This window comes from Vigna radiata, unplaced genomic scaffold, assembly GCF_000741045.1.
Source record: "Vigna radiata var. radiata cultivar VC1973A unplaced genomic scaffold, Vradiata_ver6 scaffold_198, whole genome shotgun sequence".
Taxonomy (NCBI): Eukaryota; Viridiplantae; Streptophyta; class Magnoliopsida; order Fabales; family Fabaceae; genus Vigna; species Vigna radiata.
This window is the reverse complement of record NW_014542192.1, coordinates 475,584-490,693: the sequence shown is the minus strand read 5'-3', so window position 1 is coordinate 490,693 and position 15,110 is coordinate 475,584. Positions and strand designations below refer to the sequence as shown.

At 31.6% G+C, this 15,110-nt stretch overlaps 2 protein-coding genes across 2 annotated transcripts; one reads left to right on the top strand and one right to left on the bottom strand.

Annotated features, from left to right (window-relative positions):
* The first annotated feature begins 620 nt into the window (after positions 1–620).
* On the top strand, positions 621–3,027 carry LOC106779249 (prefoldin subunit 1). The gene is made up of 6 exons (XM_014667325.2): positions 621–790; positions 889–942; positions 2,051–2,156; positions 2,299–2,305; positions 2,425–2,509; positions 2,708–3,027. Exons 1-6 carry the CDS (start codon positions 767–769, stop codon positions 2,819–2,821), a joined length of 390 nt encoding a protein of 129 aa, XP_014522811.1. The 5' UTR covers positions 621–766; the 3' UTR covers positions 2,822–3,027.
* Positions 3,028–3,790: 763 nt separating this feature from the next.
* LOC106779264 (beta-galactosidase) lies at positions 3,791–13,528 on the bottom strand. Its single transcript, XM_014667346.2, has 17 exons — positions 13,212–13,528; positions 12,304–12,543; positions 11,906–12,052; positions 11,531–11,609; positions 10,847–11,030; positions 10,161–10,226; positions 9,582–9,827; positions 8,922–9,128; positions 8,503–8,806; positions 8,209–8,368; positions 7,832–7,940; positions 7,598–7,733; positions 7,432–7,487; positions 7,053–7,352; positions 6,791–6,913; positions 4,790–5,479; positions 3,791–4,299 (listed from the first exon to the last, which is right to left on the bottom strand). The coding sequence occupies exons 1-17, from the start codon at positions 13,357–13,359 to the stop codon at positions 4,126–4,128; spliced, it is 3,369 nt and encodes a 1,122-aa protein (XP_014522832.1). The 5' UTR covers positions 13,360–13,528; the 3' UTR covers positions 3,791–4,125.
* Between the last annotated feature and the right edge of the window lie 1,582 nt (positions 13,529–15,110).

Genomic DNA, 15,110 nt, shown 5'->3' with positions numbered 1-15,110 from the left:
AGAAAAATATTATTAGAAAAAGGAACAAAATTCTTCAATATTTTAAAAACGGATAATTTTCATCCTCATCCAAAATTAATATTTATTTAGAAAAAAATGAATGACAATTCAACAAAATCAAAATTAATTTCTTTAATAAAGAAATATGAAATAAATTTAGTTTATTTTGGAAAAGATTAAGAAGATTTGAAAGTGTATACAACCATATTTAAATGAACTTTTCTTCTTATCGTTTCCTAAATGTGTAATTTTTCTCCTATATAAATTTAACTCAGCATTTAGTTTTTCATTTTTTTTAAATTTATCAATTTTAATGGAAAATTAATATCATCTAATTACCAACCAAAGATAGTAATGCATTAGTATCAATTATTTATTTACTTAGAACATTAATATTTAGTAATAGGATTAAGAGTAATATTTAACATTTTTTATGACCTACAAATACATCAATATTTTACACTAATATATATGTAATTAAATTAAAATTTTATAAAACTAAAATTACACAGCTCATCAAATTATGAAAAACAAAGACATAAAGTAAAAGTGAATCTAAACCTAAAAAAGTTATTTATATGTATATACATATATAACCAAGCTAATACATATATAACCAAGCTAATCATATGAAAAAACTCCACCAAACGGTGCGTTTTAATTGCAACTTCTACTTCGTCTCCTTCTTCCCGTTCCTGATCAATCGCGTTAGGGTTATCGAAAGTTACAAATTTGTAAGATCGTCTCGTATCATTAATCGACTGAAATGGCAGACGAAGCTAACAGAACTGTAATAACACTCTATCTCTTTCGTTCTGTATAAAGTGTTCTTCTTCAAATGGCTATAACAGTTTTTATTTTTTTTCATTTCTTGATTCAAAAATGCAGGCTTTCCTTGAAATTCAAGGTCGCATGATCGAAACTACTGGAAAACTAAAACAGGTTTTTCATAATCTGTCTTAATCTCTTGTTATTTTTATTTGGGGAGAAAGGTACTTTGTGCCTTTTTTATTTTGAAAAATTAATAGTTGTGGGTGGTCTGCACAGTCTAGTTAAAGATATGAATTATGTGAAGTGTATAGTTATAAAGACAGAATAGAGATTAAGGAAGAAAGTTATAGGGACAAAGTAGAACACAAATATGGACACCAAGCTTCATATATCCTCTGTGTATGTATAGTTTATAACTATATATATAAAGGGATAAAGATTTGGGTACATATTTTTTTTCCCTATAACTTTCATAAATCTGTATAACTACACTCTCCGTTATTGTTTGAATTTGATTGAACCTAGCTGAATAATTGAATTTTATTGGAAGACTTACACCTGAAGCAATCAGTGGGTAATGTGAAGTTGTTTTTGTACTCATTGAGAATCTCATGAAGCTAAGTATTGGCTTCTAATTGTATGATTGTATATCTCAACTGTTTTGATGTTTTCAGTTTTATAGGTAATTTCAAGGTTGGGTCTTGAGTATGAAACCCTATCATATTTCTGGAAACAAAATTTTCTGTTCACAATAGTCTGACCAGGCTCAAGTAGGGTTTTTTACTGTGGAGAATATATTTCATCTTAAACCTACTGGATTTTAATGGAATGGAATTCTCTTTAGTTTCTTAAGTTCATCATGGTTTTTCTAACATGTGTTTCTTGGGTGTATTCTAAATGTTTTGGAAGAGTGATTTGATGTAACTATTACTATGACTAGTAGTGATTTTATGCACTTTATATTGGTATGACCAACATATTACTGTGTTTTAAGTGCTACTGCTTGTGTGCTTGCTGGGATTTGCAGGCTGCACTGCCATCAAGGCTGTCTGAGAATGCTTACGTTTGAGTTGTGAAAGAGAATACATAACTTTATTTATTTAAAAGTGGGATAAAAAGAAAAGGGTCAAACTCACCTAGTGGAATAAGGTTTTCGTTATGGTTGTTTGAAGTGGGATATAAAAGAGATGAAAACCTTACATTTGTATTTTGCATATGGGAATGATATTCTTGTTGGGGTAGCCTGAGACTAGTTTATATTATGCCTTGGCACATGCAGGTGCAAAACCAGATGCGTTCCAAAGAAGCTGAAAAAAAGCGAGCTTATTTGACCATGGAAGAGCTAAAGCAAGTTCCTGATGATACTAATGTTTACAAATCTATTGGTATGTGAAGAAAATCACGAGTTTATCTTACTGTTTCTGTTCTTTAAGCAACCCTACAAATTTGAAAGTATTTCTATTGGCATCTAATAAAGCCCTAGTTTTTCTACAGACATATGATGTGTCCAGTTATTTTGTTTTGCAGGGAGAATGTGAGTTGTGGTTACCTCTTTGAACATGCTACTAAATAGAGTACACAAAAGCTTGATTTATGAGATGTTTTAGAAAATATTAAAGGCATACTTTAACACGCTCTTAGCATGATGACCAGGTTTGTATTGGAGACCAAGGCATCATTAATGAATGAACAGGACAAAAAGTTTAAAGATGGTGAAGCTTCAATTACTGCATTACAGGTAGATCTCCTTCATTCATTGCCAAAAAACTTCTTATTTTCCATTTTTTCTATCCTTATTTTGTTTTGAATTTTCTTAAGTTAAATCTCATAACTGAAACAAATATAACTATTGTAACTAAATTTCTAAAGCAGTAAATACAAGTTTCCATAACCTTTGAATGAAATTCAGATCTTATTCTACCGTGTCTTTGAACAGAGCTCGAAAGAGTACTTGGAAAAGCAGATGGCAGAGGTGGAAAGCAATTTGAGAGAACTGTTACAGCAAGATCCTGGTCTTGCTAGGCAAATCATGTCTATGAATGTAGTGTAAACTTTCCATTAGTGAAATTATGTGGGTTTTCTGGTGTATTTGAGAAAATAGAAAAAATTCAGGACTTGGAGAGATACGAGGATATTTATTACCTGCATCTTGGATGATCTTCTATCCTTCTCAAAATGTTTATTTGGGGGATTTTGTATGCTATCAACTCTCACATTGTTTTGTTTTCTTCATTTATTTGTTTCACCTTTCCTTCATCAATAGTCAGGTTTTTACTGATTACATGATTTATATGAGTATAAAACCAAAACATTTTTTAAAATGATACGTTAAAATATTATTATGAAGAAAACCAAGGAAAAAAAAAACCATCTCAACCATACAAGAGGTATTAAAAATTAAAAAGAATACAAACTAAATGTGGAGAATTAAATACATTTTGCATATCCTGCTTCAAATGCAAAATACTATTAAAAAGTTATTGTACTCTAAGGGTGTGTTTGCTTGATTTCCTGTTGCTGAAGGACATTAGGAAGGTCGGTTACCAAAATATCATGTCACGTTACGTTTGTATTCACCTGCATTCTGCATGATTTTGTGCTGCTTTTTATTCCGGTAGCAAAGTCTGCGATGATATTTAAGTCAACATTCACGTCCATTAATTCAACATGTCAACAATACCCACAAATATTGAACATCTTTCTTATAAGAAATACATTTTACTTATTTTATTTTATATTTACCAATAAGGATATTTTGATAAAAAAAAAAATTACATCTGCTAAAACATTTATATCTCTTATATCAGTGAAATCATTTACAAATTTAATCAAATTCACCTATTTTTACTTGTAAATCCCTTAAAAGAAATACAACACAATGCATCAAATGCTGGAAGTTGGACCCCATTCCAGAGACTATCATTACCCAAACCTTTTAAAATGGAAACTTGGAGCCAAAATCAAAATTCTAGATGTGTTTTTCTTCCTCTGGGGCCCCTTGTGATCTCAGAAAAATACGTAAGAATCAAATTCAGAGTGTGGAGATCATTTTCATTTATTTCAGTGTCACTAATAATTTTCAAACAAGAACAAATCATTATTCATATCACAGTTACAGCACATTAATTAAACAACTTGTGGAATTGGCCACTTTGTTCCGATGGATCAAATTCATTAATACAATATTATAGTCACCTTCCACATTATTAAATCAAGCTTCCAACTAAAGTGATTGCATGAAAATGCTTAACAGCTTTGAAGTTTCTCTGAAGTAGTTCTTTTTAAAAATACCAGTCTTCTGTCTTCTTCCACATGTTTATTCTTGGATAGAATAAAGTCATGCGATCCAAGAAATCAAGAGTTTTGAAGCTGGGATTTGTAGATGTCATACCCAGAAGTGTCTGGAGTTACAGGACACAATCTAACAGAGAATGAGTGTGACACAGGAGGAATCAAATAAGGATTGTGGACACATGGCGACCAACTATCATCTCCACCTAACCCCATATGCTTGTGATCCAGATGAACCTGTAATACCATAAAACATCTAAGATGAGCAATTGAATAGTAATAGCAAAGGTAAAATAAAAAATGTTTTAGGTCCTTCAAGATGGTGAATGTTTATTTTAGTCCATACATTTCAAAATCAGTGGTTTTGGTTGTATTTCTTTTCTCTTCTTCTGAAAAAGGAAAGCTTTATATGTTATTAAGAAAAAGAGGCCTGTTCACAAGATGTGCTAAAATCTCAGAGATGGCCTTATACTTCAATTTGCCTTGACCACAGAAGAAATTCACCATAGCAAGTAACATTCAAAACAACTAATTGTACATGAAGAAATTCAGGTCACAAAACAGTGCACTCGAATGCAGCACAAGTGTGAGCACCAACACATATTTTGGAAAATATTGAACTTTTCCAACTTGAACATTGGGCCCAAGCTTTCTGTTTGACATCTAAAAATAGCACCACCATATTTTCATTTCAAAAACAGTGGAAGGAAAATGTAAAGAAATATACCTCAATGCTATCTCCTTCAATGAGCTCTTCATTGTGTGTGGCACGTTCAAGTTCTGAGGTGCTATAGTAGCTTGCACTCATTTGCATGGGTGGAGAGATACCATACTTAGAAGCATATATTCCAAAACCATTTTTGTTTCTAAATGTTGCCCACCTAACATCTGCCCTGCCAGAAGATTCCCCAGGAACAATATAAGGAACATGCAACTCACTAACATTATGTTCATAGACTGCAACTTGGGCTGCAGCTTTTCGATCCGGATAACACTCAAATGGTCCTCTTCCATACCAAGTTACTAGATCCAATGATTTTTCCACATTTAACACAATTCCCACACGTGGTAAAGGAGGGAGATCAGGATTTGGCTTCACTTCGCATTCTATAATAACATCCCCAGAAGCAAAAATTGTATATGTCACTTCTGTAGTATATAATACCTTTGACTTGTCTTGGTTAGAGAGAGAACCCTCAGCACCCTTTGTAACACCAAGAAAAACCACCAATATTCTAACTGAGTTTTCTGTAATACTTTGCACAGAACAGCTCTCAGCAATGAAGTGGAGGCAGTCCATTCCAGCAGCTTTCCACCTGGACAAATAACTGGCTCCCTCTCCTCCTTTATCATTATCTATAGGAGCTCGCCAGAAACATGGGAGGATGCCCTTTTTCAAAATATGTACTCCTTTAACCTAGCATTTATCATAATAATAGCTGTAAAGTAAAGTCATACAAAAATTTGAACAGGTATCATGAAACTTCTATTAAAGAGGAAACTTAAATAACACAAATGTTCCAAAAACTATGACATGTCTTTACTCTTCAAACATTTCAAAACTCAAGAAGTACGAAATAAAGAAGGAAAGAATAGTAGTGGAAAGACATGGCAGATTTTGATAAATGATAAGGAGGCTGAGAGGCCAAGGTCAGAATCTGTTTTTGCAACTCTGATTTTCTATCTTTTCCTTTCATTTAGACTTCCTAGTGTCTGTTCTGTGCTTACCAGTGCTACCATCGTACTGGACTTTTGCCTCTGATTTTGTTATATATTCAGTGTTAGACCAGTGTCTATCATATATCTTGTTGGAGGAAATCTAAGTCTCACATCAACAAGAGATAGTTACAAATTACACTATACAATGAAAACAATTTTTATCTTAAAAACCGATTTTATAAGATTGAATTAAATCTAAACCACTCTATGATGATAAAATGCATTAAATTCCACCTACTGTGTTACCAAGCCCAATAGTGTTGGGTCAAAGGTTATATTGGAAAAAACCTAAGTCTCACATCTATCAGAGTGTCAAATTATAGTTTATAAATGAAAGCAAACTTTACCTTAAAGTCAATTTTGTAAGGTTGAATTAACTCTAAAACATTTTCTAAGATATTTTTTTTCTTATCATGGCACAAAAAGTATTATTATAATAATTATTGAAAAAATATTATTAAAATATAAAATAAATAATTTTACAATTTTATCATTGGTAATTCTTTTTATTGTGTAGATAACTTTTTTACCCTATGAGTTGTTATTTGAGTTTAAAAAGGCAGTTACTTAAATGGTAAAATTGGAAAAAATTATATACACCAAAAGGAAGAATCTCCTTTTGTTGATGGTGTAGATAATATCAAAACCTTGAGCCAAAAATCATCTAGGTTTGGATGAATGGGTATTTTCTCATAGCAAACATCACTTTGGCTCCCTATTAGAGGGTTTAAAAAGAAAAACAATGTGATAAGTGAATTCTGTATTTTTTGTGATTGAAGATTAAAAGAAACTATTATTTGAAACACAGAAACCATTNTTGAAGGTACTCTTCACTATGTAACAAGTTCTACATTCACTGGTGATTGGTGACAGCCNGGTCTTACTATTTTAAGAAGGCATTTGTCCTGTATTCTACATCTGCTGTTGTTTCTAATTTAAAGAGACAAAACAATTTCCAATTTTATCAAGCATTCAATGGAAAAATGATAAATTCAAAGTNTAGACTTACCTTCCAGCTTTCAACTAAACCAGTTTTAGTATTCAATGTCAAATCCCAAACATCTTGCTTTTTGATTATGATTGTATCTCCTTGTGTTTCAGCAACCAGATTGCCAGCACTAGTAGCAATAGCCTGAATACAACAACCATTCATAAAGTATAAAAAATTAATTTCAGCAATAACATATAGTATAAGCTACTAAGCCTCGTTACTCGGCCCTAACAAGAGGTATGAATTGGTTCTAAAATAAATCAACACGTCATAAAATTACATGCACAAGAATGTTTCTCCTGGCAGGCAGTTGAACTTGAGCAGATGAAACAATGTGACCAGCTTCAACCCAACGTGTAGAGTCCAAAAGTTTAACCGTTAATGTCAAGAATAGTTCTTCTTCTGATGATGAATCCCACAGATAATACCATGGACCTGATTTCCAATCAACAGCATAACTATTCTGGGGCTTTATAGGGGCAAGAACCAAAATACCAGATCCAAGGTTATATCCATTTGCAGAAATATACCAGCTGAACTCCAATCCTTCTGTTGTTTGAAAAAAATGAGTGTTTTTTATCTGGAAAATAGAAAACAAAAATAAATTATCAAGTCAAATTTGACTAGAGAAACATAAAATTCAGATAAACTATGAGTACCTCCAATTTCCCTTCATTTAAAGCCACCTTGATTGGTTGGTACAAGTACTTAACCTCTGAAACAAAAAGGCATATTGATGAAGCATGACTAATGATATAAACAGAAACACGAAACTTCACTCCTACAAGGTTGTGTGTGCAATAATGAGGCAGTCTGTCAGTTTACCATGTAAAACAGGATGAGGAGTTCGATCAGGAAATGTGAGCCCATTCAAACAAAAATTCAAATCATTGGGAACATCCCCGAATTCACCTCCATATGCCCAATGCTTTGTACCATCCTCATAAACTTTCACAAGAGCCTATGTGCAAGCAAAGTACAAAATTGAGAGAATTCAGACAATGTAAGGTAAAGTTTATCCTTCCTCAATTTGGTTACAGTATTTCAAAAACCACTCGCCTGATCAACCCAATCCCAAATAAAGCCTCCTTGGAGTCCAAATGTGTTGTCAATTGCTTCCCAATATATATGAAGATTTCCATTACTGTTTCCCATTGCATGTGAATATCTGCCATTTTTTGGGTCGGCCAAAAAAAAAATATTTTGAGTATATGCAAAACAAACGATACCAGCATTAACAAAGATACAGAGAGGGAATGCACCAATGTCATCTTATACTTATATCAGTAAGAGATATAACTAATTATATAACAAGGTGAGAAAGATAAGTGCAAAAAAAAGACCATATAAAATCCAATATAATTATCTATAACTGAAAACTACAGGAAACAATAGAAGTCATGTTCTGTTGTTGATGTAAAACTACGAAATCATACTCGCATAGTATCAGAGGACGTATTTCAGTTGGATCATTGGCTATTTTCACCATGTCCCAAACACGCATATACATAGGGCAAACAATATCAGTGCATGGAGTCCTGGATCCACCTCCTTCATAATGTAATACCCGTGATGAATCTCGTCCTCGAATCCAGCCTGATGTATTGATAAAATGAAGAAAAAAATTTAGCCAGTAATCTTAAAATAAAATGTAACAGCAGAATAAAAAATAATAAGTCACTTCAAATATGCATATGCTAACTGCAAATGAACCCAAGTTCAGTATCTACCAGCTAAAGCATAATGATTTGTTCCAAATCCAGATTCATTCCCTAGAGACCATGAAATAATGCATGCGTGATTTTTATCTCTCTCAACCATGCCAATCACACGATCCAGCATTGCAGATGCCCAAATTGGTTCCAAAGTAGGGTGCTTGAGATGTTTAGAATAGTCAAAACCATGTGTCTCAATATTGGCTTCATCTATCATATACATGCCAAACAGATCACATAGCTCATACCAACGTGGATGTTGGGGATAATGGCTATTCCTCACAGCATTAATATTATTTTGCTTCATCAAGACCAAATCCTGTAAGCACAGCAATTATTGCTTTTTAGTGTCTGAAAAATTCATAGCATTTGACCTTCAAATAAATGAACTGTACTGACAACTTTATTGAAGGGCCAAAAAAGATTAGCAGTACCTTGATCATGCATGATTCTATGTTTGCCTTCCCCACTTGAGGATGATGTTCATGCCTGTTCACACCTCTAATCACAACAGCATGTCCATTAACAAGCAGTTGTTTATGGGCTTTAGATACTTGTCTAAATCCTACTGGGCATGATTCACTGTCAACAACACGGCCAGATCGGTCTTTCAGGACAACAACCAGAGTATAGAGGTATGGCTGTGAAAAAGCAAAGAAAAAATTATACATGAAAACCAAATAGGTAAAAGATCATAAACAAAAATTAAAAAAAAAAAAAAAAAAAAAGATCCTCTGAAGCTTTGAGAAAATCCAAATATGTCAATAAGCTTTCAATCAAACAGACAGGTCTTGTTTTGATAAATCATCATAAAACCTTTCGTAGTAGTTTAAGAAACTCAATTCAAAAGCTTTATCGGCCTACCACTCAATGGCTATGAAAACTAAAATGTGCCACAGATAAAAAAGTTAATGAGAGAAAGAAATGAGACAAGAAACAGGAGACATTTACAGGATTACAATTGTTGAGTAATCACTAGACAAATCTTAATAACTACTTCAACGTTATTTTTCAGTAGTAATGTAACCATTAGTTCGCTAATCAATGTGTAAAATTGACCAAAACATCGAAAAAATATGTTTGAAATTTCTTACTTTCTCTGCAGACCAAAGCTTTGGTGATTGTAGTTTCCCTGTAAGCAAGTAGCCATGAAACCCTAATATTGGTGCTGGTGTACTTGATGATTGGAGCTTTATGTCTGCCACGTTAGATGAAAGGAGATCAGGATTGCCATCAGAGGTGTACCAGCTTCCAGAATCAAACAACGTAGCTTCTATAGAGTAGTCTGTGAGAATATTATCCTTGGATGTCTCTTTTAATCTATCTAATTTTACTTCAACCTGGATTATATATGCATGAAATTGATATTATATCCCAAATAACAATAACATATGAATAAAAATAACAGTGTTGTTGTAATATCAGTGATACTATGGGGTAATCATGGTGGAATAAAGGAAACAATGGTAAAATTTACTGTGAAGAAATACAGAACATAATTTCATATATAAATTTAGAAACTGCATTTCACTTTTACAAAGTCAAAACAACAAAATAATAGAGACTTCAATATAACTGGGTTTAGGTAAAATCTTCCACAAGACCAGTTACGGATGTATAATAGAATTATGAAATGAAAAATAACAATAATTTAACAATGTATTTATGCTTACCAGTATATCTGCGTAAGAAAAATCTTCAGCGAGATTTGATTTGAAAAAGTAGTCAGTAATAAATACCTACATACAAAATATTTTGAAAGATATTACCATCAAGCATGGAAAGATAGTCAAATGGCTGAAAATTTGGGCATGCTATATATTCAATAAAAAAAAAGGTACAATGATACATGTATATAATTCTCAAACTTGAATTTTCTTTTATTTAAATGATAAATTAGGTGCATTTTAATGTAATCTAACTCTTAATTATTCTATAAGACCAAATGCTAATAAATAATGACAGCATCTGTTAGCAAACAAGAACTAAAAGAGAAAGAAAAGAAAGATTTTTATTGAATAGACTGAAAATAACAAGAAATAGGAGAGCACTCTCTCCTCCTACATTTTCTCCTTAACAAAGAGCTAATGCTCAAACTACAAAATTAACATCCTTCTCTCTCCTCTCCTTCTTGCCCTATTTATATCTAACTAACACCTCAAGTAAATTACTCAATAAGATTCAAACTATCTAAACTAATTTCTCTTTTTCTTTATTCTAACAGCATCACAATTTGATTGTCATATGTAAACCATAAACATTAATGACTTCCATTTTTACCTATAAGCACTAACTTAATTCTAATAAGGACACTTATCATAAATTATATCAAACAATAGGAGGTTTAGTGAAAACAAACCTCTGGCTTTGCCATAAGAAGAACATCACGGTGGATACCGGATAACCGCCATTGGTCCTGGTCCTCAAGGTAAGAGCCATCACTCCATCTATACACTTGAACAGCTAAAACATTCTTAACATCTGAACCACATGGATGACAAAAATCAGTGATTTCAAACTCTGCAGGTAGTCTGCTGTCTTGGCTGTCCTTGCAAAATAGAAACAAGAGTTGATTAATGCCAAAGCTTCATATAGATTACCTTTAGTCTTCATAAATATTATGTAATAAGGCAACACTTCAGTCCATATCCATTAACAAAAAAAAAAAAAAAAAAAACAGGTCTAAACCCTTTCATTTTAGCATGAACATACTACTAAATGTCAGAAGTCCAGCTATGTTCAGCCAGGGATTCGCAATAGAAAAGACAAGACGGTAAATGAATATCTAATGATTAGACAAGTATTTTCTTCATTGCCGATGACCACAGTTACCAATTTATTATCTATTTCATAACATGCCTTCTCCCTGGCTTGCATTGCTTTGAAAATCTTATCATCTATCCCCTTTTACCCCCCACCCCCCTCTCCCTCCTAGCATCACATATGCTATAGTTGAAAATACAAAAGAAAAATACTAATCAGCAAGTATGTAATCATGTTCAAGTGTGTATGATCTGCATATCAGAGAGAGAGAGAGATATACCTATATCCAACAGGATTCCCATTTATCCATGCACAAAAGGCAGAATCAACTGCTTCAAAATGCAACAAAATTCTTCTACCTACAAAAAACCAATCAGTGTTCTGAAGAAGTATTTCAAAATAAAAAATGGCATGTACTGGTGGCAATCTAAAACCTACAGGATACAACATTTCCACAACATGTGGTACAGAAAAACACTTCATATATTCCACAAAAACAATGTCATACAATGGCTTCCTAATTACCTTTGAAGTACAATGCACTAACAGAGAACTGAATGAAAACAAGGGAATGGAAACACCAAATTCCTCAATAGTGTATGTCAGTCTACCGAAGAAAAGAAAAAACAGCATAAGGAAATTCAGCAAGTCATACCCTCCCATTCTTTAGGAATTTGGAAGTACGTTCTGTAACAGCCAGTAGGATTTTCACTAGGAACGAAAGGAGGATCTAGCGGAAATGGATACACCACGTTCGTATATATTGGAACATCAAATCCGTGTAACTGCCAATTCGAAGGAACTGTCCAATTTTGAAAAAAGATAATTAAACATGGATAAAAATATCAGCACTGAGTAAGAACAGAAAATGACAAAAATCAATTCATAATCAAAGCAAAATAATAGCATTTCACCACAACAACAAACTCTATAGTAAAGCAAAGTATAGAGAACATGATGAAGTACTTAAGCAGACACAGTGAGGAAATAATACACAGTGAATGCAAAGGCGTTTTACGAATAACATATATGCACTTAAACATGAGCACTTACCAGGCAAATTTTTCCACTCTGAATCGTGGAACTCACTTTCATAAAAATTAGTTGGAACATTGCTGGGCCTGTCAGCGATGAAAAATTTCCAATATCCAGACAAGGACTTAACAAAAGGCAAATCTTTGACCCAAAATGCAGCACAATCAAGAGACCCCTGAACAGCATCATCATTCCAAACAGCAGACTGGGAAACCAAAAAATCCACTTTGTTCCGTTGATACCAATATCTGAGAGATCCTACACATATCACAAAATTCCAGATTGCCCATAATTTATATAACAAAACTAAAATAGAAGGAAATCCATAACAACATAAACTCATAAAAATCCTTTACAATTTTTTGGTGCCGAAAAACTACAGTCGTTGATTTTAACTTCTTTCATGTGCAATGAACTATTATTGATTAAATTCATAACACTTAATATAAGAAGCCAGTATTATAAACCTACACTTAATTTACTTAAAAGATTTCATTTAGCTAACATTTTGAAACCATTTAGCAATCGCAATAAAAAAAATATATAATAGATAAGTCTATGAACACAATAATAGAACAAGTTTAAAAAAAAAAGGGGGCAATTCTCTTGCAAATAGCCTAAAAAATTGAACTTTTAGAATATATATTCATCACTTCATTTTATCAAATTATTTCATTCAGCTGAAATATTACGACCATTTATCAACCCCCAATGGAAATTAGAATAGAAAACTCTCGTGAATGGAATAGCATCTTTTAAAAAACGAATTTTTCTTGAAAAGGGCAAATAAAAAAAATACGAACTTTCAGAATGGAACCAATGTGTTTCCATCTATCTAGCAAACCCAAAACATGAAATGAATCCATTTTAGCGTAGAATCCATCTCAGTAAACGAAATGGAAAAAAAATGCTGATGGGTGTGAGACCTTCTAGAGAGTCATGGCAGTGCAAGGTGACATGAGAGTCCCTTTTCCTCCACTTGATGAAAGAAGGATCTTCCCACACTTTGTAGCCATTCTGCTGAGTGAGGTTAAGAGGCCCAACAACAACCAAAGAAGAAGAAGAAGAAGCCATTACACAATTCACAAATTTCTTTGAACTATTGTGGCCAAAGCCAAAGGAGTTATTGTGGCTAGTGATGATCTAAGAAGTGATTCTTGTTGGTCGGAAGAACATGTCATGACTCGTCGTTTTGGAAACTCGGAATTTCATGTGGATTATTTCCACGAGTTTAATTAAAAAAAAAACGTGTTTAATATATATGCACTTTCAATAATGTAAAAGTTTCTTTTCTACATTTGTTGTTAATAAAAATCACTATTGATATAAAGTTTGACACATTTTTCGTAAAGTTAAATGACATAAGAATGTCGTATTAAATGATAGTATAAGATTGTTTTACATTGTTCTTTTATAAACTATTTTCTTTCTTTCTTAAATACGCTATGTATTTTATTATTGTTTTAAAATTTATTAAAATGTTGACAAATATGAGTATCACTTTTATTTTAAACTAGGCTTGGTTAGTGGTTAGGTTTCCATTTTAAAATGTTTTTTTGTCCCTATATTTTTAAAAAGTTTTCGATTGTCTTCTACTTTTTCAAAAAAAAATTAATTGTGTTTTTTTTATTTTTTATTTTTGTAAAAAATTTGTTGCACAAGTAAGTATGTAATATGACAAGTACTAATGTCATTATCACATACATATCAATATTAAGTATCATTTGTCTTAATTTCAATCTAGTTTTTATATATCTTTTTTATTCAATTTATTTTTAATTCTTTTTAAAATAGAACAATATTATTATCTCAAAATTAGAAAAAAAAATTATTATTTCTACAAATTGTATACCAATATTTTATATTAAAAATTATTTTTTAACATATTACATTATTATTATTATTATATATAATTAACTATAGAACTCTTATTTGACACATGACAATTTATTAAAAAAATCACAAACTCACACGTAATATATGAGTTAACATTAGCAATACTAGAAATAATCAAATTACATTACATTTTCAAAAAGTGATGACGCAATTAAAATTATTCAAATTTGAAGACGTAATTTATATTTTCAAACAAAATCGATGACTAATGAATTTAAGTGTGATAAATACTTTACATTAAAAAAAAAAAAATTTAGTAATATAACGTGTTTTATTTAAATTTTGAATGTCAAAAAAAAAATTAGTGTGTTGACATTTTGTCTAATCACAAACTATAACGAATCATTATTTTTAAGTAGTTATTAATTATTATGATGATAAGATATGTGGTAATGAATATACTTTATAGAAAATTTAAAGGGTATCATATAAGCATATTTGTGTGTGTATTTAAATCTTTAGAATTATATAAATTTTTAGTCGTGTTGTATTGGTGATATCAATTATTATTTTGAAGAACCAAACTTAAGACTTTTTTAGTTGTTTTTTTTTCTCATGGTTTTCCTCATTCTCAGAAACTAATCCTACTTGCATAATAATGCGACTTTCCAATAAAATTTTATTTTGATGAATCGTATAATAATAATTCACATTAAACAAAAGTAGGGCAAAACTTATATTCTTAAAATCAGTATTTAAGTTCTATCCTAATTTAATTTATATGTCTAAAAGTTAAACCTTTTTACGTTTGTAAGGAAAATAGCACTAACAATATAAATACAATATACAACGGTGTAAGGTAGGTTATTTATTACTCTCACTTAAGTCTTTAAATTTGTGACTCAATAAGAAGTGGATTTTAAGAGCTTAAATGAAAATTATTTAAGCTTTCTGTAGTTTCAAATATTTATATGATAAAAGATACAAAA